Source organism: Aedes aegypti, chromosome 2 (genome assembly GCF_002204515.2).
Source record: "Aedes aegypti strain LVP_AGWG chromosome 2, AaegL5.0 Primary Assembly, whole genome shotgun sequence".
NCBI classification, from domain to species: Eukaryota; Metazoa; Arthropoda; class Insecta; order Diptera; family Culicidae; genus Aedes; species Aedes aegypti.
In genome coordinates, this window is record NC_035108.1 from 344,894,643 (window position 1) to 344,916,018 (window position 21,376).

Consider the following 21,376-nt stretch of genomic DNA (forward strand, 5'->3'; position numbering starts at 1 on the left):
TCGCGGAGTGCTTGCTGTTTCGACACCATCTTCGTTTGAACTGACAGCGAAAAAAAACAGGCCACTTATTTTTAGGGAGTCCATAGAGAAAAAAATGTACGCACTTTACTTTACTTACAGAAAGGTATGGAACTCATTTTCATTTTTTACTGAACACCCGTTATTGTCGCATGCCGCCATCAAATCGATGAACAAGTAATGTGAAGGGATCTGTTACTCAAGGCATTTCTGTAGGATTTGTCACACGAAAAAGATTTGCTCCGCTGTCGAGTGGCTGTCGATTAAACTTCTATCGAAATCTTTTTGCATTCCTCTTATTCTTGGCCAACATGATCGTTTAAATGTCCTATGATGATGTATTTGAATATTTTGGCCAAAAAAAAGTTGAGATCAGGATATGTAATGCTCAACCAGGACGAACCGTAGCAGATTCGAATAGCCCATACTATGGAATTCTTCAATGTATCGCAATAGAAATACGCACTCATAGGAATACATTAATTATATTTTAATATATTTATATGAATCGTTTGAATATAGTTTACATAATGGGATTAATTGCTAATAACGCACACCTATCAACGCTTATCTTCTAGGACACAGTTAAAGTTTGCTTTGATTTCTAATCGTATCATCTAGTACTGTATACAGCCGGACTTCTGTAAAATCTAGCGCTAAGTGGGGTTCGAACTTTCGAATTTTCGCTACTGTGAAGGGCACATAAATCGAACACTGACCACAGACGTTCACGAGTCTTCATTTTTGCTTTTGCTGTTGGACCATCGGTTGTAGAGTTGTATAGACTTAGTTCAAGAGACAGACATTATATTCTTTCCGCATTAATGCTAGTGGCTATGAACATGATTTAAATATTTAAAAATTCATGATGCTATTTACAAAATGAGATGATTTTCGTTGCAGCTAAAACAAAAAAAAAACAACAAACTGATAAACTGTGCAGAATGTACCACCTTTAAATTCATAAAAAATACACTTTCTAATGCCATGTTCTGGGCTCCAGTCTCTACGATAGTCTAAAACAAAAACCATACGAAGAGGTTCGTGCTCCTAATATGCGCACAGTAGGTGGTAGACGTCAACATCTAATCACACTGTTAAAAGTGAATTTCCTGCTTCTTGTGTCATATCGTTTGTAACATATTCATCATACTCTTAACAAAAGTGTATTAGTTCTTTTCGCTTACACTTAACACTAGCGCTACGTGGTACGGCGTTTTGTCGATATTCTAGTTGCACTCGGCAATTTCCGACTCGACATTCGGCATCTGCGGTTGACTCTTGGATTTGACCACCATGCACGAGTTGGCTACCGATTCGAACAGTCTGCAAGGAAAACATTCATTGGTTAGATACTTTCAATCGGGAACGAAAATGTCTGAATAGCATACTTCTCTATTTCCGGTGCACAGTGCACAAAGTCATGATCCCAGAACTTGTACGCTGGGTTCTTGATCAGTTCGATGAACGTAATCAGCAATCCCCACGGATGCGGACGGTTCACGATGAGTCGTTCCAGCAGGACGCGAGTGATTTGTTCCTGTAATATAATTCGAGTTATTTTAACGGTTATCTTCACCAGAATCCCCAAGATAACTTACCTGGATCGCTTCCGAGTTGGCCTCGACGAAAAGATACAGAATCGCGCAGCTGAAGTAGTGCGTGTGGCTGTTCGGATACCGCAGCTGGTTGGCAATCGCATTCAGGAACAGATATCGCCCCTCGTTGTCCAAATCTACCGCCAGATTTTGGAAGATATCCATGTGGGCACTGTGGACGATGGTTGCCATCGTGGGTCCCAGATTTTTCGACCTGAATAAAAACGCAACATCCAATGATTAATATCTTCACAGGGTATCACAATAGAAGGCCATAATGTTCCACAAAGTTGTAAAGAAACTATGAACTGTATTGTTCTGGTTAACTGGCAACACTGGTCCATTACATTAGATTCGAATAAATCTTATTAAATTGGAAACTCAACAAGAAAGTAAACTTAAATATTAAATAATGATGAAGTGGATAACAGCTATTAAGTCGTATAAAGTACAAGAACAATATTCAATATCTGACAATAATATTTGCGAATTTATAAATCGAAGATCGAATTATGAAACTACTGCAATTGAAGTCTTGCAACCGTATGTTGGGGGAATAACGGTTCGACTAAAATGAAATTTTCGAGGAAAAATTATAAACGATTTATTAAAAAAGGTTTTTAACAAAAACTATCTTTAGCCAACTTATTTGTCTTGTCTGAATGTGCAACTTTGCAGAAAATACCGTATGGCTAGCTTAGCTTAGACTAATCACACATAGGGGAATGTGGGGCAAGATGAGCACCCGGGGCAAGATGGGCACCCCTAGTTTGTGTCGTTCCTACCGATTTTTTTTTCAATACATTATTTGGGGTTCTGATGAATATCATTAAATTGATATGATGGCCATAAATTTCAGCTAAAAAATCAACAGCACAACGTAAATATTGTCCAAAATACATAGAAGTCCAAAAATTAACCTTTTCATATAAGATTTGTTCATTTAAAAGTGATATTTTTGTTGCGTAAGCAAATCAATTCATACGTTTTTGGCCGTATAGTTATAGAATAATCTTCTGTAGATAATCAGGAGCAAAACTTTTCATCAAATTTAAAAAATATTTCAATTGTTTTGATTATATTAATAAATTTACACCCTTGGGGCAAGATGAGCACCATGTTCAAAATTAAGTAAAAGTGTGAAATTATAGAACCACATTTAGCTGTGAGCTTGACTTACGGTATCTTCTTTGCACAAAACAATTTTTCTAAAAAATATACAAACAAACAACAAATTTAATCGTTTTTTAAGTAAAATCTTATCAATTTATGAAAAGTTATTTATTTTCTGATAAAAGTTTTAAAAACTAAACTAGTTGAAGATAAATATTATCAGATATTAAAGATAATATCTTGGGATATTGCAAGCATTGAATAATAATAGTTTTCTTTAGTAAATTGCATCTTTTTATGGGGGTGCCCATCTTGCCCCGCAGTTTTTTTACCGATGATAAAAAAGCTATTTTTTAAAGTGTTCTTTGGAAAACTATTTATCACTTTTTAAAACTTTTAATGGTTGGAGGTCAAAGTAATAATGTAAAAGATAAGGATGGTTACCAATTTTACCAAAATAATAACGTTTAAGTAGGCTTAAATCGCGCTTATCCTTAGGGTGCTCATCTTGCCCCGCCTGACCCTATCTATGGTTGCTATTTCGTGAATGGCCGAAGTCGGTGAAGATGCACAAAGAACCAACTAGAAGTTCTGCTGGGATTGGCCATAATCTGCCTCAATGTGTAAAATTCAGTGCCTTTCAGTCACGTCCTTGCAGTAACAATTAGTAATTAGTGCAGTAACTAATAAACATGCTTATAATTAGTGATCCTTCATAGAGAGATAAGCGGAAGTAAAATGGAATGATTTGGCAACAGACCAGCAGTGCTGATTTTGCTCGGCGTCGAGAATAATATTGTAACACGGACATGACTTCCTCATTGCTAGAAGTGTATTTTGTTTCGTTATAGATCTTTGAGCTACATATCCAAACAAATAAATAGCCGAAAAAATCAACAACTAAAAATCGTATTGACAAAAATTTTAATAGGATTTTTTTTTTTCATTTTTTCGCATCATGCAAAATTACTTTTACCGAAATAATTTCAAGCGGACTAGATTACTCCTCAAGAAAAGTTCAAAACCAACATAACGCATGTTCATTTGGCTCACACTTTGACAGCTCTCGCTGCTCGATTGGCTCACACTTTGACAGAAATGTCAGCTTCCGCGAATCTCTCTTATAAAGGATTACTACTTATAATATAATATTTTTGTCAATATGCAAAAATTTCCAAAGGTTATTGAACAAAGCATAAACGCCACACTCCTTCCGCTGTCAGGACATAAGCGTATGTTATCATATTTTACTCATTTGAAAAAAGAAACGAACTCGTTTGATTAGACCATTGTCGAACACTCTGGGAAGAATTCATATAGGAATCATTGGAAGATCTTCTAGAGTAACAACTGGAAGAACCAATGAAAAAATAAGTATATGATATGTGGAGGTAATTTCTATGATGGTTTGTAGGAAAATGGTCAGAGTAATCCCTGTGGAAATTATGTAGAGGCAGTAAGGTTGAAGTGTTTAAGGATTTCCTGGAGCAAATTCTGGAGAAATTTCGCTAAGGTCCCTCTGAAATATCGCTGGGTGAATTGCTGGGAGAGTTTTGGTGGAAGAATCTCTAGAGAATATTCTGGATGGATCTCTGCAGGAGTTTCAGAAAGTATGCCAGAAAATATCTCTGGAGAAATCACCAAATTCGAGGTAAACACAGAGACTTTAGAGATCTTTCATTAAACTGGAATACTTTCAGAGACTTTTGTTAAAATAGTGACCAAATATTTTAAAAGAGACTTGCCATAAGCTCTGTCTTAATGGGATTATCACAGAAGGCCGAATCACAAAAGGCCGAATACATTCTAGCCTACCACATAAGGCCGAATCACATAAGGCCGAATCACAGAAAGCCGAATCACAACAGGCCGAATCACAGAAGGCCGAAACACAAAATGCCGAATCACAAAAGGCCGAATCACAAAAGGCCGAATCACAAAAGGCCAAATCACAAAAGGCCGAATTACAAACGGCCGAATCACAAAAAGCCGAATCACAGAAGGCAGAATTAGAGTTACAAACCTAAAGAATAAAGCATGGACATGAAAAGAACAAGTCCATGCTTTGTTAAATACAATCATGTCAGTAAACAGTGCAAAATTTACATGCGGCGAAGCCGCATTGAGGATAGAGGAACTGAGGCGGCAGAAGGCCGCCGAAGTCTCCGATATCCGAAGGATGTTAGCATCTATTCGGAGTCATGCAAATAGCAAATCCAGGCGTTTGCCCAGTATAATGCAAGCACATCCCATTTTTAGGTCCGACGAGCGACAGCGAGTTCGGACAGCAAGCGTTTGCCCGGTATAATGCCAACATAGTCTTACGCAACAAGCAGGAGAATGATTGCTGAGATAGGGTATAACAAGTGTTTAAGGTGATTATAGAATGAAGCCACACCTCAATTTTTCAAGAGCACAAGTCTTGAGATTAAAAAAGCGCTCCGCGAATTTTATCCCATTGGTCACCACCAGCAAGCAAGCAATTTGATTGATTTTCAACGCGAACTCTTGTCAGATTCTTCAGTCTTGTGCACTTGAAAATTCAAAGTTTGGCTTCGTTTTACAATCACCTTAAGTGATCATAAGAATACTAAAATTACTAAGAATACTTTTCATCGTACAGTGCCTGTTCGATTTTGACTCGGTTTGAATTTGGCAACACGCCCAAGTAACCAATAAGCATTTGAAATAGCTTTCATTTGGCAGTATATGCGTCTCCACGGCAAGGCATTCAATGCTTGTCGGACATATAGCTGCCAGTAGTGCTTCTTCATAGCAGGTTTTGGCGAAATAACGGGCTGCTTTAATGCTGCACCTTCAGTAACGTTGCATTTGACTGTCAAAAAGTGTAACGCTTGTGTGAAGAGCAAACCAAAACAAAAACATTCGCATCCTTTTTCTCTCGTCTCGCCACTGCTGTCTGGATTAGGGACGTTCCGATATTGCAAAGTATCGATATTTGATTCGATACGATTATCGAATCAAAATATCGATACCACCGATATATTGATTCAAAATATCGATATATCGGAATATCACATGATATATCTAAATGGAGAAAAATCAAGATTAGCAATTATGTTCGCCGACATTAAAATAAACGTCTTCTGTTTATATACTTTTTGGTAAAATTTGAACGGAAAATGCTTCGTGAAATACAAAACATATAATAATATATAGAAAAAAACCCACAATTGTTTTCCACTTATGAGATGATGTAACAATCAGGCGAGTTGTTGGTAGGTGTAAATAAGTGTTCAGTCAATTATCATTTCCTATCCCTTAGCTTTCGCAAGGATGTGGCCACGACAATTTTAGACTGCCAGAAGAGGCGTTAAGAGGCAGATTTGTCCCAAACCTTTGTATATGGTAACGGACGGGAACCCTCATACAGCCGTCAAGTACTGTACCATAATTGTTGTTGTGACATAAGTTAGTAATCAAATACTACTTTTCCATAGCCCAAGTTTGGAAATTTGTATCTCAGCTTTTGGTAGTCCGAATTGGATGAAATTAGGATGACGAACTACAAATAACCTCATATTTTGTACATACTGAGATCATTCAATTTCAGACCTTTTCCAAACATAAAAGTAACCAAGAGATTTTTCGATTTAATCGAAAAGCGGTATGTTGTAATTAATTGGTGACGGGGTTGATGGTCTAAAGGCTACCGCTTCTGCTTCATATGCAGAAGGTCATGGGTTCAATCCCAGACCCGTCCCTTTCCTCGTACTTTGTACTTGTATCTTTCACTTGCTTCTATCTTCCACTCCCTATCTATCACATTCACACCCTGCTAGTTCATAGCAAACGCTAGAACCAAAAACGGACAAGAAACCGTTTCCTTACGACTGATACATAGGCAGTCTGCTAACCAAAGACTGCTAACCTCTCTGCCATGCCTTTCCCCAAACCCATACACTACCGCATGAGCTGGCGTGAACGCAGTGGTATATACGGTTTACGTGAGAGCCAGTTTAATGCATCATGGATTCCCCCCTCTTTCCCTCATTGGTCTGCATTCTGACGTGGCAGGCGCCATTGTTGCCTAAAAATAGAAAATCACCAGCACTTATACACTGAGGGTGTCTGTTAGTCCCAAACAGTCATTCGGTTGGTTCCTTGTTTAAGTGCGGCTGATCTGGCGATACTGGAGTAGCATCCACGGGCAACCAATCAAGCTCAAGCTCAAGCGGTAAGTTGTAATTGGTTGGTGTGGTATTCTGTAACTTTATGTATCTTTTGAAACTGAAGAATTTTTCCGAACAATCTAACCAACTTACCATTTTTGAATTAAATTAAAAAATCTCTTAGACACTTAATTTTTCCTTTGAACAACCCTCTGAAACTCTTTGGAAAATGTCTAAAATTTAATAAGATAAGTATACACAAAACTTCAGATTATTTGTAGTTCGCTATCCAAATTTTACCCAATTCGTCAGAAGCTGAGATACAGATACAGATCTCCAAACTTGGGCATTTTGTATGGAAAAACAGCCTTCAGTTACTAACTTTTGTCACTGACTGTATTAATGTACGATATATCGGAAGGAAATATCGATATTACCGATATATCGAAAAGAAAATATCGATACCAAAATATGGAATATCGATATTCCGATATATCGGAAGTATCGCAACGTCCCGAGTCTGGATTGTTCAAAGCTCCTCTGTTTTTGGTCATTTTTAGTATGTTGCCGCTTGAAATGACGATCCGGTGATTGTTGAAGCAAGGAATCCGATGCTTCGCTTTGCAGGACAGGCTACTACAGCTGGGTTAGTGCCGAGCAGTAATTTTGTGCCCTACTTAAGATAGGTTTTTTCGCTCAGGTTCATTTCATATTTACGTTCATATTTACGAGCAGCATATGGAAGATGTGATTATTCAATGCTAATTCCTGCTGATAAGATTAAATTGAAAATAATGCAGAAGTCAAGTGGATTCTCATCCTGGCAATATTGTTTTTCTTAAAATACATCCTTCAGCATATCAATAGCAGCAATTGTGGTTGCTGGAAGCTTTCTGCTTTTCATGTTAGAGAACAAGTATGTAAACATGTGGAGGGGCCCAGATAGTCGTAGCGGTAAACGCGCAGCTATTCAGCAAGACCAAGCTGAGGGTCGTGGGTTCGAATCCCACCGGTCGAGAATCTTTTCGGGTTGGAAATTTTCTGGACTTCCCAGGGCATAGAGTATCTTCGTACCTGCCACACGATATACGCATGCAAAAATGGTCATTGGCACAGTAAGCTCTCAGTTAACAACTGTGGAAGTGCTCATAAGAACACTAAGCTGAGAAGCAGGCTCTGTCCCAGTCGTAATGCCAGAAAGAAGAAGGATGTTAACATGTTTAGTTTTCCCACATACGTTGATAGTATCGTATAAGATTTTTTTGAAAGAGCGAGCGCTATTGAAAATCTCACTTTCGCTAAATGCTTCCGATGGTATAATCTACAACGGAGCAAAGGAGTGAGAGAGAAGCAATGTGGTTTCCAAGTGTAACATATTACCTGCACTCTTCCTTTGTTGCATTCATTCAGTAACTGAAAAGCATTTCAGTTGCTACGAACCGATAACAATTAATGCAGTGTTGATGCTTTTGAACATCACATTGATTTTAAACAGCAATGATTTTGCTGATTAGAGGCTTCTAAGCAATCAAAGTGCTTTAATATTAGAGATGTACCGAATAGCACTATTCGGCTTTCGGCCGAATACCGAATAGTTGAGAAATTATTATTCGTCCAAACGAATATTCGGCCGAACATTCGGCCGAATAATGACTCAATATTCGGCCGAAGAAAACCGTTAATTTCGGTCGAATAACACCTAGTTTTTTAATAGGGATAGCTTCCACGGTGAAGAATTGATCGGAATGATCGTTTTAAGCTTTTGAAACCGTGTGAAGAAAAAACAAAAGTCAAAAGCTCTGAGGATTTATATTTCTTAAGTAAGGGATTTGTATCTTTTTGATTGCAGTTTTGATCCATTTAACTTTTTAAGGAACTAGGTTAATACGTCGCTTTATTTCTCATCTGACTTCTAGAAGTGCTTCATATTAATTAGAGCAAATACATCGCATAGGGTCGGTGTTCCCTTAGTAGACAGTCCCCTATATTAGCACTAGTAGCTTTTTACGACCGTTTTTCTATAAATCGTTGCAAAATATTTTTTGACATGAATGTCAGGAGTTATTTAACTAAGTACCATTGATTCACAGCTCAATTTTTTTCAAGAAATGATTTTTTGCTTAAAATTCTAGCTCCCTTGCACCTATAGTACACCTACTGTTCCTATAGTAGAGAAACTTTGTTTTTTTTTCTTGAATAAACATACGATTTTGATTTTTTTTTTGCCTACGCCGTAAAGCTATTGGAACAGGAATTAGAAATAGTGCTACTATAGTCACATGTGTTCCTATAGGCACAAGCGATAATAAATGCAAAAAATTGAATTTTCGTTGTTTCCATATTTTTTACAAAACCAAGGTGAAAAGCACTTTCAGTTTACGTAAAAATAATGCCACAATACAATCCATGCAAGATGAGTGAAATATTGAATGGCTTGTATATTGAGTAGCATCGCAATGCCGTAGAACGGAAAAATTCTCACATTTTTAAATATTTAGTATCAAACTCCATCCATGGAATCCACCAAAGGGTAAATTTGATGTATTATCACTTGAATAAATTAATCGTTCTTTTTTTAATTTTCCTTCGTATGAAACGTAATGTTTTGTCACAATTTATTTTATTTTGTTATTATTCGGTCACTATTCGGCCTATTCGGCCGAATAACAGATTTCATTATTCGGCAGACCGAATATTCGGCAAAATCAAAATAATCGAGATATTCGGCCCGAATATTCGGCCGGCCGAATATTCGGTACATCTCTATTTAATATGGCTCCAAGCAATACAAATGCAGAAAGCAGCCTGTTGCGCGGCTTATTTAAGTGCTTACCGGTTACCTGGGCGGAAATCCATGTACCTACACAAAAATGGATCATGGTCAATTGCAAATCCTGTCAATCTCAATGAATCTGTGGTCCTTCTTAAGGTTTACCATATTCAAAATAGGTAAATTTAATTCGTGGTCATTATACAAGTTTTAACGGGGGTACAAGATTTAATAAAAACAATCATTAAATTTTGGAACGGTTCAATTTAGGCAACATGAAAATTTTTGAATGTTGCCAAAATCGAACAGGCACTACATACCAGTTTTCACGAGGTTTTTACACTTATGTTGTATAAAATACAACAGCACGACTACTTAAGCTCCGATTATAGATTTTTTTTGTGTCAGAATAGACCAGCTGACACACCCAAAAAAACACTAACCATTCACTCTTATTCTAGTAATGTTACTTGTGCATCTTGTCCCGCTTACCCTACTGTAAAAATGTCCATAATATTGTAGAAAAATGAGCTGAATATTTGTGGCTTTCCCTAAAATTTATTTTAAAATTTCGGCCTTCTGTGATTCGGCCATTTGTGATTCGACCTTATGTGATTCGGCCTTTTGTGATTCGGCTTTTTGTGATTCGTCCTTTTGTGATTCGTCCTTTTGTGATTCGGCCTTTTGTGATTCGGCCATTCTGTGATGGTCAATATAGACTTTGAAGATGTTCCGTTAAAATACTGATTTTTTAGTGATATAAGATACTTGCTACCAGCCCTGCCTTAATGTAACATAAGGGACAGTGGGGCAGTTTGGCCACCTTAAGGAAAAGTTGATAAAAGTGCTGAAAATATTATGAAATCTTCTGATTTTTGCATAATTTCCAACCATTTTTAGATCAATACACTAGATTCGTATGATTTTCGTTGTCTTCACGAAAATTTTTCAAAATTTGTCATATTTTGAATCGATGTTTTACCGGGTGAAACGAGCACCTTATTGTTGGTTGTGAGAAATTATCTCATATAAGGTACCGCGGGGCAAGTGGGTAAATGGGGTAAGTGAAAACAATTGATATATTTTACTGAATATGTGAATTAACGTTTTAAACTCATGCGTAAACCTTTGAGGCCATTAAGAACATTACGATAGGTAAAAGATTTCTGAGATGTTTCAGCCATTATTGCATAATAGAGCGAAAAATTGTTAACCTGTCAACTGTTACTCCGTAACAAGTTGGCGGTGCACAATCTTATTTTAATATTTTCAGTGGAAAAAAGTAGCGGGAAATAATTTCCTGTACCACTTCTTAGTTGTCCTCTGTGACAGTTTCAAACTGCAATAAAAAAGTTTTAGAATCAATTCGACGTAGACCTAAAAATAACTACATTTAAACACCGTCAATTTTCTTATCAGGTGGGGCAAGTGAAAAGTTTATCATGAGAGATTGAATTTGTGTTTTCTCTTTAAGTAGCCATAAGTAAGCATGGTTCGCAATTATCATAGAAAAACATAACGTGCTGATAATTCAAGAAACTCTATACTCAAGCGTTAAAAGCTATTAGAAATCATGGAACTTCTCTAAAAGATGTTGCCAAACATTACAATATTAATATGTCTACTTCGGGCAGCCAATTAAAAGGAAGACGTTGACTGAAAAGTTGCAATATTAGAGAACACACGGAAATCTCGTGGAATGTCTATGTAAAGCTAGTTCTAAACATAAAAATGGGGTATAGGTCTACCCACATAAAAAAGATTCTAAATACGTTATTGAAGGATTCCGTTTGATTTCTCCCGAAGAGTTATCCGACTTTCTCAAAAACAAATAACGAGCGGTGGAAATTCTACAGAGCAGAAATGCAATTGCTGTCCTATAATGTAAGAACTAGCATTGGAAATGTTGCAGTTATAATGGTGTCGAATCATTTCAACTAACATAACTGAACAGAAGAAGATTCAAGTGAAAAGAATAACATTTTCTTTGTTTACATGTTACTTATATTATTGTTCATTGGGAAGCCTTAACAAATGTTAAAGCTAATAGAAATCGTGAATATAACTGTTATTATTATTATTATTGTCTTTATTTAAGAGATTTTCAGCCCTAGGCTGGTTCATCTCGAGAATATAACTGTTTGTTTTTCAATTTATTGTTCAAAGCAGTAAACTTTTCACTTGCCCCACTTTTGGGGAAGGTGAAAAGTAAGGAGACATTTTTCAAAAAACTTTTTCTGTTTTTTTTTCTTTAATTTTTCATAACAATCAATTTCAGCATTCTGCTTATATTTGGTGGGAGTTAAGTTAAAAAATATACACGACCTCATTTGTTTCAATTTAAAGTCTCTAGAATTTGAAGAATCTCAACTATGCGAATTCCATTACCCACTTGCCCCACGGTACCTTAATCCAAAAAAGTATTTTTTTTTCACTACTCTCGAAAGTATAGTATAAACACTCTGTGCAGAAAGATTAAATTTAAAAGAAAGTTCTAACAGACAAACATCATTATTCTATAATGATGAAATTTGAAGGAGTCATTCGGTACAATATGGGCAGTTTTTTCGAAATTCAATTCTTGTTTGAGTTTAGAACACTGAGCTAAAGCATGCCTATTGCTTCTTTTCCGAAGACGCTTCGTTTTCGGGACGCCGGGAGTTTGGTTTTCGGTTCGCGTGTGTTGGATAGCCCAAGCAAGACGGTTCGTTTTCGAGGCGCCGAGAAGTTTTGCTGTTCACGCTGTGTGAGTGCGAGTGTTCAGTCGAGGATGGATTACCAACTGGTGAGCTCGTTTCATGCTTATGATAACACCTTTTTTCATGTAAACGTTATTTTTTTTGTAATATTCGGCATTATGCCTGTTTTATACAATTCTAGTAAACATAGAAACTTTTTGACATTACTTAAAATATTTTTTGAATTGTTCGGCATTATGAATGTCGACGTTTATTTTGAAACTTCTACCAACAACTTTTCTTCTTGACGCATAAATGTTCAGTAATACTTTTATGTAATTTTCAAACAAACTATGTATGGTTCTTCACTACAAGTGTCGGCATTATTCCTGTTTCATATAATTTAAAACATACGCATATATATATGTTTTTTTCGCCAATAATAAAAACTTCTTTTGAATGGTTCGACATTACAGATGTTGACGTTTATTTCAAATCTTCTACCAAAAACTTTTTGAGACAAAACTAAAAACTAGCTTTAAGTATAAACCGTATTTTTTCTCCTTATCCATGGATCGCATCACCGACCAAAGGTGACTCCCAGATCTTTTCCTTCTCCACTTATAAACACCCTTCCCGTGGTGATTGTGGAGATGCAGAGGTATTCTCGGTCTCTAGAAGCAACAATCATTACACCTTAACATTCCTTCCCCATCCCAACTGACTGTAAGGACTTGGCCGGCGCCGTTATTGATCAATAATATTAGAGCTGCTAAAATTGCACTCCGAGAGTAAGCGGAAACTCCCATCCCTTATTCATTTGGATCGCAGTGCAATTATTACCAGTTCCGATCAATCACGGAGTAGCAACCATTGACATGTACAGTCAGTCTATGCTATGCTATGCTATGCTATGCTGAGCTAAAGCATGCCTATTGCTTCTTTTCCATGTCAGCATTTTATTTCAGATGAAATTTCAAGAATTTATGCTGTTTTCAAGGGGTGCTCATTCCACCCTATTGGCCAAACCGCCCTGACAACCTTTTGACAACAATCGATCAGTGTTGCCATCCAAAGCCAAAATATGAAATTATAACTGATCATTTTAGAGAGTTTTTAAATCGCTCTTCAACTTTGTCGAAAATTATGACTCAATAAATTGCATTTTTCAAAAACAAAGTTCAACTTCAATTTCATTTTACGACCGGTCGGAGTATACCAATCTTACCTGATGTGAGCGATTGCCTGAGTGCCGACGTACAACACCAGGGCGTTCATCAACGGGATGTTGTACCGGGATCCTGGTTCATTCGAGATTTGCAGATTGCTACGCAGCTCCGAGAGGAACGTCACGGGCGATCGGGCCTTCAGGTAGGAGTCCAGATCTTTCTTGAAGCTGCTCGGAGTGATTGCTGCGGCGTAGTTGGTGAAGATACGGGGCGAACCGCCGATGTCGGTCAACATGTCGACCTACGGGAAGGAAGAATTATGTAATTAGGTATTGTTTTATAGATGTTCATGAAACCATGTTACGAACCTTCAGATTCGGCGTGAATGGATCCGGTAGCCGCATATTGCGTGGATATGCCGATAGGATCAAATTTCTCATTTGAATGCAGTTCGGTGGAATCACATCGCAGAAACCGAAGTGGTAATCGCACAAGAACTCCGGGAAGTCATGCAGCAGAACCAACAGCACCCGTAGCGTTCCCTTGTACAAATGTTGCACCGGTTTGGCCAGTTCGGCATTGCGCAGGAACGGGGCAAGGTACTTGAACAGATGAATCAGAAGTTGCGAATACATGGACCATCCCTTCTGCTGTGGAATCGAGGCCAAGATGCGTCCGATGAAGACCCGGTGGGAAATCAGTTCCAACCAGGAATAGCAGAAGCCCGGTGCCAGTGAGGGTCGGAGAATGTGATACGTGTGGCAGAAGGCAGTGATTACGCTGAGGCTGATATTCTCCAGCACGGGATCGTGAGCGCTCAGCTCCAGGAACAGCATAATGAAGATACGGTGATAGCCCATCTGCTGGAAAGCAGTGCCATGCACTTCCTGATCATGCATCAGGATGCCAACTACGATGCCCAGAACCTAAGGCAAAAATATTCGTTACTGTCATATAAATTTTAAAACAACTAACAGGGGTTAGACAAAAAGGTTATGAAAGGCGAAAGTTTAAGTAAGGACCCAGATCAAGCCCTTTTTGGAGCCGGCCGATATTTGAAACGCATCTCCCAGGGAAGTGGCCGGCTTTATCAGGCCGATCGTACCAGATTGAGGGATTCACAATGCTACAACTTAGGACTTCTGCCCAATAATGGCAGATGGCTAAAAGTTCAGTCACCGCGCAAAGTATTCCGGTGGCGTTCTCGCCACTGATTGTCTTTGTAAAAGTAAAAGGGTATATCACAATAGTTCTAAAACATGAACGCAGTGATCTCACCCCCGACAGAAGGAGGTGGAGGAAGGACCCAGATCTTTATTCTTGGCACTTTTTCTATTCGACAGGGCTTTTAAACCGTCTTTAAATTAGGGATCAGGGAAGTATCAATAAAGGTAAAGATTCTTACCAGCTGCAAATAAGAGCGACGATAAAATTGAGCTCCTGTTGCCATGCAATGGTCGCCATGTCCATCAAGTCATATTATGAATATAGACAAAATTTCTCGCTGGATGCTTCCAGACGCATTAATTTTTAAAGAAATTATGCCTGTTTCAATTTTAAGGCCGCACGGAACGTTAATCTAAACACCCTATCCGTTAGAAGAAGCAAATCTCAAGTACCACTTAATACATCAATGTGAAATGTATCACTATAATTCTATATATGTAGTGCACAACCCATTAAATTTTCAACTTCATCGGTTCACTAAAATTCAAGATTTGCTTCTGAAAATTTTCGACGATAATTGTTAGAGTGAGACAAAAGATAGGGGAAATAACACAGTCTCCCCGTGTCACCTTAAAAATGTTTTACCAATCTCAAACTTTATATCTAATCCCTGTAACTCTTCAACAAACCTTGTTCAACAAATTCAGCTTAGTGCTGGTACTGCCACCCTCGCCAGAGTGTTTCACTAACAGGGCAATCAACCGCACGTAAGCATCGATCCACTGGAAGATCTTCGTCTTCCAGCTGGGATCGTTCATGTTGCGATAGGTCAGATCGATACAGCACTGCGTTGCATGACGGAAGAATCTAGTCAGCGGCTCATCACCCTTCAGAATTCCGTACACGTTCATCTTGTTGACGAAGCCTCCGAATGCCTTGATCATGTCCTTCGAATTGGACGGGGTGTGGAAAATCGTGATCCAATCTTTCAGTAGATACTCTACCCGCTCGGCAAAGCCCGGAGGATCCTCGATATCGGTGGCCTGTGAAAATGAGAGCAATCAATACAAAATCGCTTCTTACTTAAATTGAGAATCACTTACCCTAGCAATGATGATACCCGAATGGATGTGCGCCGTTGGTCCAGCATGGGCACGATCAACCAGGAACGTGTTGGGATCATGATTCGAGCGGAGCATTTCCATCAAGTGAGCCAAACCTTCCGGGGCCCTCGGATGCGCCGACAATCTGGCCAGCAGTTCAATCGTATTCAGCAAATCATTATCGGTGATTATCGTATTCGGGCGCTCATCGATGAAGTAGGTCTGCACCAGCTGCATGGCGAACACAACGGCTACGTAATTGTTGCCATTGTCCATCAGCTGCATCAGCATCATATCGTACTGGGGCATGTTGACAAATCCGGACGAAATCAGCAAGTCAACCGCTTCGACGTTGTAACGGATTTCTTCACGGCACTCCAGCATGTACCGGGTGATGGCCTTGTTGGTCCAAAGCGGTCCGAATGCACGCGGATCTTGCAGCAGACGCATCACACGCAGATGGATGTCCCGATACAGCTTGATCTGGTCAATGTGGTCCGGGATGTTCATCAGACCCTCCATGATACCTTCGACGGCCTTGTTCAGCAAATTGCATGCAGTGAGATTGTCCCGCGAACGACGGGCAATGATTAGGCATTCCAGCAACGTGTGCATGTTGTTGAGATGGACCTGAATCGAAAAAAAATATAAACTGCTTGTAGTAAAATTGGAGAACGATAGAATTTTTCTAGTAAACTTGCTTTATAAGACAGACTGAAACCTATTGGGAAATACAACTATGCTGAATTTTTCCTAATACCTACGTTTGGCGCATTATTTGCGAAAATCTAAGAAATGTTGTTGTTAGAACCATTGTGGGATTAATGAAATGTCGTTGGTGGAAGCTAAGAACCTTGGTGAATGCTTTCTGGAAATTTCCTAGGATCTTCCAAGAAACCTTCAAATATTCGGAGTATACGACAGCTGCCCAAGTCATGACGTCATAATCGTTATCGGAGATCTCCACGCTCATGTTGGCCAGGACAGGAATCCATACTGATAATAGGAAGTTCAATGCTCACCAGCTTACAAACGAAAACGGCCTTAGACGCATTAATTTCATCGCGCCTCCAAGAACATGGACATACGTATTAAATACTTCCAGCAGTCTCCCGCATCGGTACACCTGGAGATCACCCCAACAAACTGAATCCCAATTCTACCACGTTTTAGTTGGTGCAAGACACTTCTAGGATATTATCGACGCCAGAACTCGCCGCGGCGCAAGCATCGAATCGGACCACTACCTTGTAATGGTTAAAATGGGCCAAACACTTTTCGTTCTGAACAACATTCGGTACCGCAACGATACAATCTGCAACGACTCAAGCTACCCGAAGTCGCAACTCATTATGTGCAAAGGTTTGATTCAGCATTGCCGGATGAAGCAGAGCTCACCGAAGCCCCTCATTAGGATTGTTGAAGTAGTGTCAAAGCAGCCATTAACAACACAGCAGAAGGGTTGATGGAAGGAAATCGACGGAAGAGTTAGGGGGCTGCCATAGTAAACGCGTCTTGCGATGCGTGCGCGTTTGCGAGCCCACAAAGCAGAATAGCAACAACAGGATCCTTTGATCGCATCGCGTTCGTGGACGCTGACGCGTTACTATGGCCGCACCGTTAGTTTGACGAGAAGAATGCAACGCGGGCGATGATGTTGCAGCAAAGTACCCGTCAAAATGTGGAATGATACAAACAAAAGCGAAGACAACAAACCCATCTGTTCTGGGATTAAAAGCAACGCCTGGAAGAATTGGAATGCGAAAAGATGGAGCAGCTATATCTTTCCAGGAAACGCGTAGGTAAGTTCCCGCAAACGCTATGTGCCGCGAGCCGAAATGTTCCGGGATAAGAAAGGAGGTATCTTGACGGACGAACGTGAGATTATTTAAAGGTGGAAGTGACAATACCATGAACAGCTGAATGTCGCAGAGTCGGAAGACTAAGGCAACAGGAGGAATGGCTTCATCGGTACGACGGATGAGGGAGACGTACCAACTGCCACATTAAGTGAAGAAAAGAAAGCTATCAAACAGCTCAAGAGCAACAAAGTAGCTGTGAAAGCTGGGATATTGGAGCGGAATGGGGCTCATGGGGACAGATTGGTTACCGATTTATGGTCAGGATCTGGGATACATAACAACTACCGGAGGAGTGGAATGAGGGAGTAATATACCCAATATGCAAAAAGGGTGATAAGTTAGAATGTGAGACTATCTACTAACTAATGGCTATTCTTAACGCAGCCTATAAAGTACTTTTTCAGATCATCTTCCCTTGTCTATAGCCGCTAGCACGCAGATTTGTGGGAGGTTATCGAGGCGATTTTGTGAACGGAAAATCGACAAAAGATCTATAAATGTTGCGGCAGATCTTCCAAAAGTGTCCTAAATATAAAGTTCTTCCGCACCACCTATTCATAGATTTCAAAGCGGTCTATGTTACGATCGACCACGAAGAGCTATGGAAAATTCCGGGTGATTTGTAAGCGGTATACCAGGCTGAAACGTGAAGCAGACAAGGTTGGATTTTGAAGGTAAATACTTCGAAGACAAAGCATCTGCTGGCTGGAGGAATCGAGCGCGATAGAGCTCGCATGGGCAGACATGTGACGATCGGCGGAGATAAATTCGAAGTGGTGGATGAATTTGTGGTCGCGTCGGATAACAACTGCATCAGAGAAATTCTAAGATGTATCATTGCCGGAAATCGTGTCTATTACGAACTCCACAAGACCTTGCGGTCTAGTACAGTTCACCTCAGTACTAAGTGTACCATGTGTTCACACCGATAAGACCGGTAGTTCTCTACGGGATAAAACGTGGACAATACTCGAAGATGACCTGCAAGAGCTAGCAGTTTTTAGAATGACGTGTACTTAGGACGATCTTTGGCGGAGTATGCAAATACGGCGTATGGAGGAGGAGAAGAATGAAGCACGAGTTTTCGCAACTGGTGAACCCCAGTATCAAGAAAGTCGCCAAAGCTGGAAGGGTACGATGGGCTGGGACATCAATCCCGCAAAAATCATGTTCACCTCGAATCCGGCCAGTACAAGACGAATAATGGCGTAACGATCTAAGTGATTTGATCAAGTGGAGCAGGATCTTGGAGTAGTGTGTGACGATCGAGAAACTGGAAACAAGCAGCCATGGGCCGAGTTTGTTGGCGTAGCATTGTGACGCAGGTCATGTTTTGAAGGACGTAACGTCATCTAAAGTAAAAGTAAGTACCTATGAAGTACACCCCAATCGGTCGTAAAAATAAGGGTTATAATTATGTTTTTGAAAAATGCAACGTCTAGATGTGGAAATACTGATCCGAGATTTTCGGCAAAGTTGAAGCAAGGATTGAGAACTTTCCAAAATGACCATTCAAGTTTTCATATTCTGGTAAAGTAATAGATGGCAACACTGCTCGATTGTTATCAAATCAGACAATTATAGGGGGGTGTTATTTGCAGATACCAATAAGTTTTAAAGATAACGATACCGAATGATCATCAAAGTTGAAGGAAGTGTTGCATGGCATACAGTCGGCTAAAACACAAATGTTCATGGGCTGGCAACACTGTTTAAGACGTATAAAGAGAAGATCAAAATCATAATACTTGAGCGGAATAGAAAAAATAGAATGCTTAGAAACATAGCAATACTCTTCAACTGTAATTCAGTTTTTAATGAAGGGTTCAAAATCTTGTCGTAGCTGTGCAGCATCACTGCTCAAGTAAAACTCCACCATCAGGCAGTGCTAGTGTGCATGAAACTTTTGTTTTGCGGATATCTCAGAATCCTGATCACTTAGATAGATGGTGATTTTGGCAAAGTTGTTCAGTAGCTAAAGGGCTATCATTAATCTAACTAAGAGATTTGAGATTTTTCCACTAGGTGGCGTTAGTGAGCATGTTTTTTTTTGTTTTGCAGATATCTCAGGATCCTGACCACTTAGAAAGATGGCGTCTTCAGCAAAGTTGTTCTGTAGCTCAAGATTCGAGATTTTTCCACCAGGCGGCGCAAGTGAGTACGATTTTATTTTCGTTTTGCGGAAATCTCATAATCTAAAACAACTTTACGAATACACCATCTTTTTGAGTGATCAGGATCCTGTGATACCCACAAAATAAAAGTTTAATGCTCACTAGCGCCGCTTTTCAATTTCATGGCATCGAAGACGCCATTTTTCTAAGTGGTCAGGATTCTTCGATAAACGCAAAACAAAAGTTTAATGCTCTCTGGCGCCACCTATGGGCAAAATCTCGAATTCCATGCCTCAAACAATGATACGGAACAACTTTACCGAAGACGCCATCTTTCTAAGTGGTCAGGATCAAGAGATATTCGCAAAACAAAAGTTTCATGCTGACTTACGCCACCTGGTATCTCGAATCTCTTGACTAGAATAAATGATAGTCCTTGAGCTACTGAACAACTTTGTCGAAGACGCCATCTTTCTCAGTGGTCAGGATCCTGAGATATCAGAAAAACAGAATTTCGATGCCTACGTGCGCCGCCTGGTGGCAGAATTCAACATTTCAATGACCACCACATGTTTGCAATTAATCTACTGAAAAATTTTACTTAACATCATGACTATACTTTTTAAGATATTGAGCATGTATAAAAACGGTCGTTAATCTGAATTTCGTTCGTAAAAAAGTGGTCGTCAAAAGAATCGTCGTAAAAAGGGGTTGGAGTGTTTTTGTTCAACTAACTTTGAATGGTTCGTCACTTCAAATATTGGCATTAATTTTCACTTGGATTTTTTTTTTCATATTAGCAAAACATTATATTTTTAAGATAGGTATTTACTGCCGTGAATCGCAAGTCAGTCCCATCTGCATTTTTGCCGAAATTGAGTTGAGCTCAGATTTCAAAATATCTTCTTTCAACTGCACTAATGAGATAATATGATTTATTCGGAAAAATTGAGAAAGAAACAGCAGGTCAAATTATTCCATACTGAAAAGCAACCGCATATCAGTCCCACTACAGATTTTTGCATCCTGTTACATAAAAATGAACCGTGTTTTGATCATCTTTGTATTTTTCTCGAAAAGATATTGCAGTAAAAAATAAATTGTGAATGTTTCATTATGATTTGAATATGTTCCAATCCTCTGGAATTTTTCGAATATTCGTATGGAAAACGCATTTGGAAACTTCACAGCCCATTTCTCAATGCCTACTTTTTATACACTCAAAATAATCCAAACGTCATTGTTACGTGGAAAATCACGTAGGCCAGTCCAAATTCATTTTGCCCTGTCTTTACCTGACTAAGGTAATGATCACCATGGCATATATAATCATCAAGAAGATATCCGGTCAGTTTCACTGTGATAGCCCATTACACTTACGTGAAATTCACGTAGACACTTAATTCATTCTGACCAGTTTTGACATCTGCACATTGCGTTCATTCTGTGTTCAGCACAAATGTAAAGATGGTGGCCACTAGTTCCGCTTGATCGTTTTTAAGGTAAATATGGTTTAGATGCAAGATAAGGTTATGTTAATTAACAAATTATCTAATTGATTACAAACGCCGACGCGCAACGAACGAATCAGCTACTGAATGGTTAGACACCGGCCGGAGTCAAACGGAGAAGTGCATTTCACGTATATGGC

General features: G+C 39.2%; 1 protein-coding gene across 1 annotated transcript in view; it reads right to left on the bottom strand.

Annotated features, from left to right (window-relative positions):
• Positions 1-493: 493 nt before the first annotated feature.
• The window catches only part of LOC5569047 (CCR4-NOT transcription complex subunit 1), a 49,141-nt gene continuing 28,258 nt past the window's right edge, over positions 494-21,376 (bottom strand). Inside the window, exons 6-12 of the mRNA XM_021846157.1 lie at positions 15,750-16,379; positions 15,336-15,689; positions 13,848-14,405; positions 13,539-13,780; positions 1,620-1,830; positions 1,410-1,558; positions 494-1,344 (exon numbers count right to left, since the gene is read on the bottom strand). Coding sequence (XP_021701849.1) covers positions 1,248-1,344; positions 1,410-1,558; positions 1,620-1,830; positions 13,539-13,780; positions 13,848-14,405; positions 15,336-15,689; positions 15,750-16,379 — 2,241 coding nt within the window. The 3' untranslated portion in view covers positions 494-1,247. The remainder of the gene's footprint in view (positions 1,345-1,409; positions 1,559-1,619; positions 1,831-13,538; positions 13,781-13,847; positions 14,406-15,335; positions 15,690-15,749; positions 16,380-21,376) is intronic.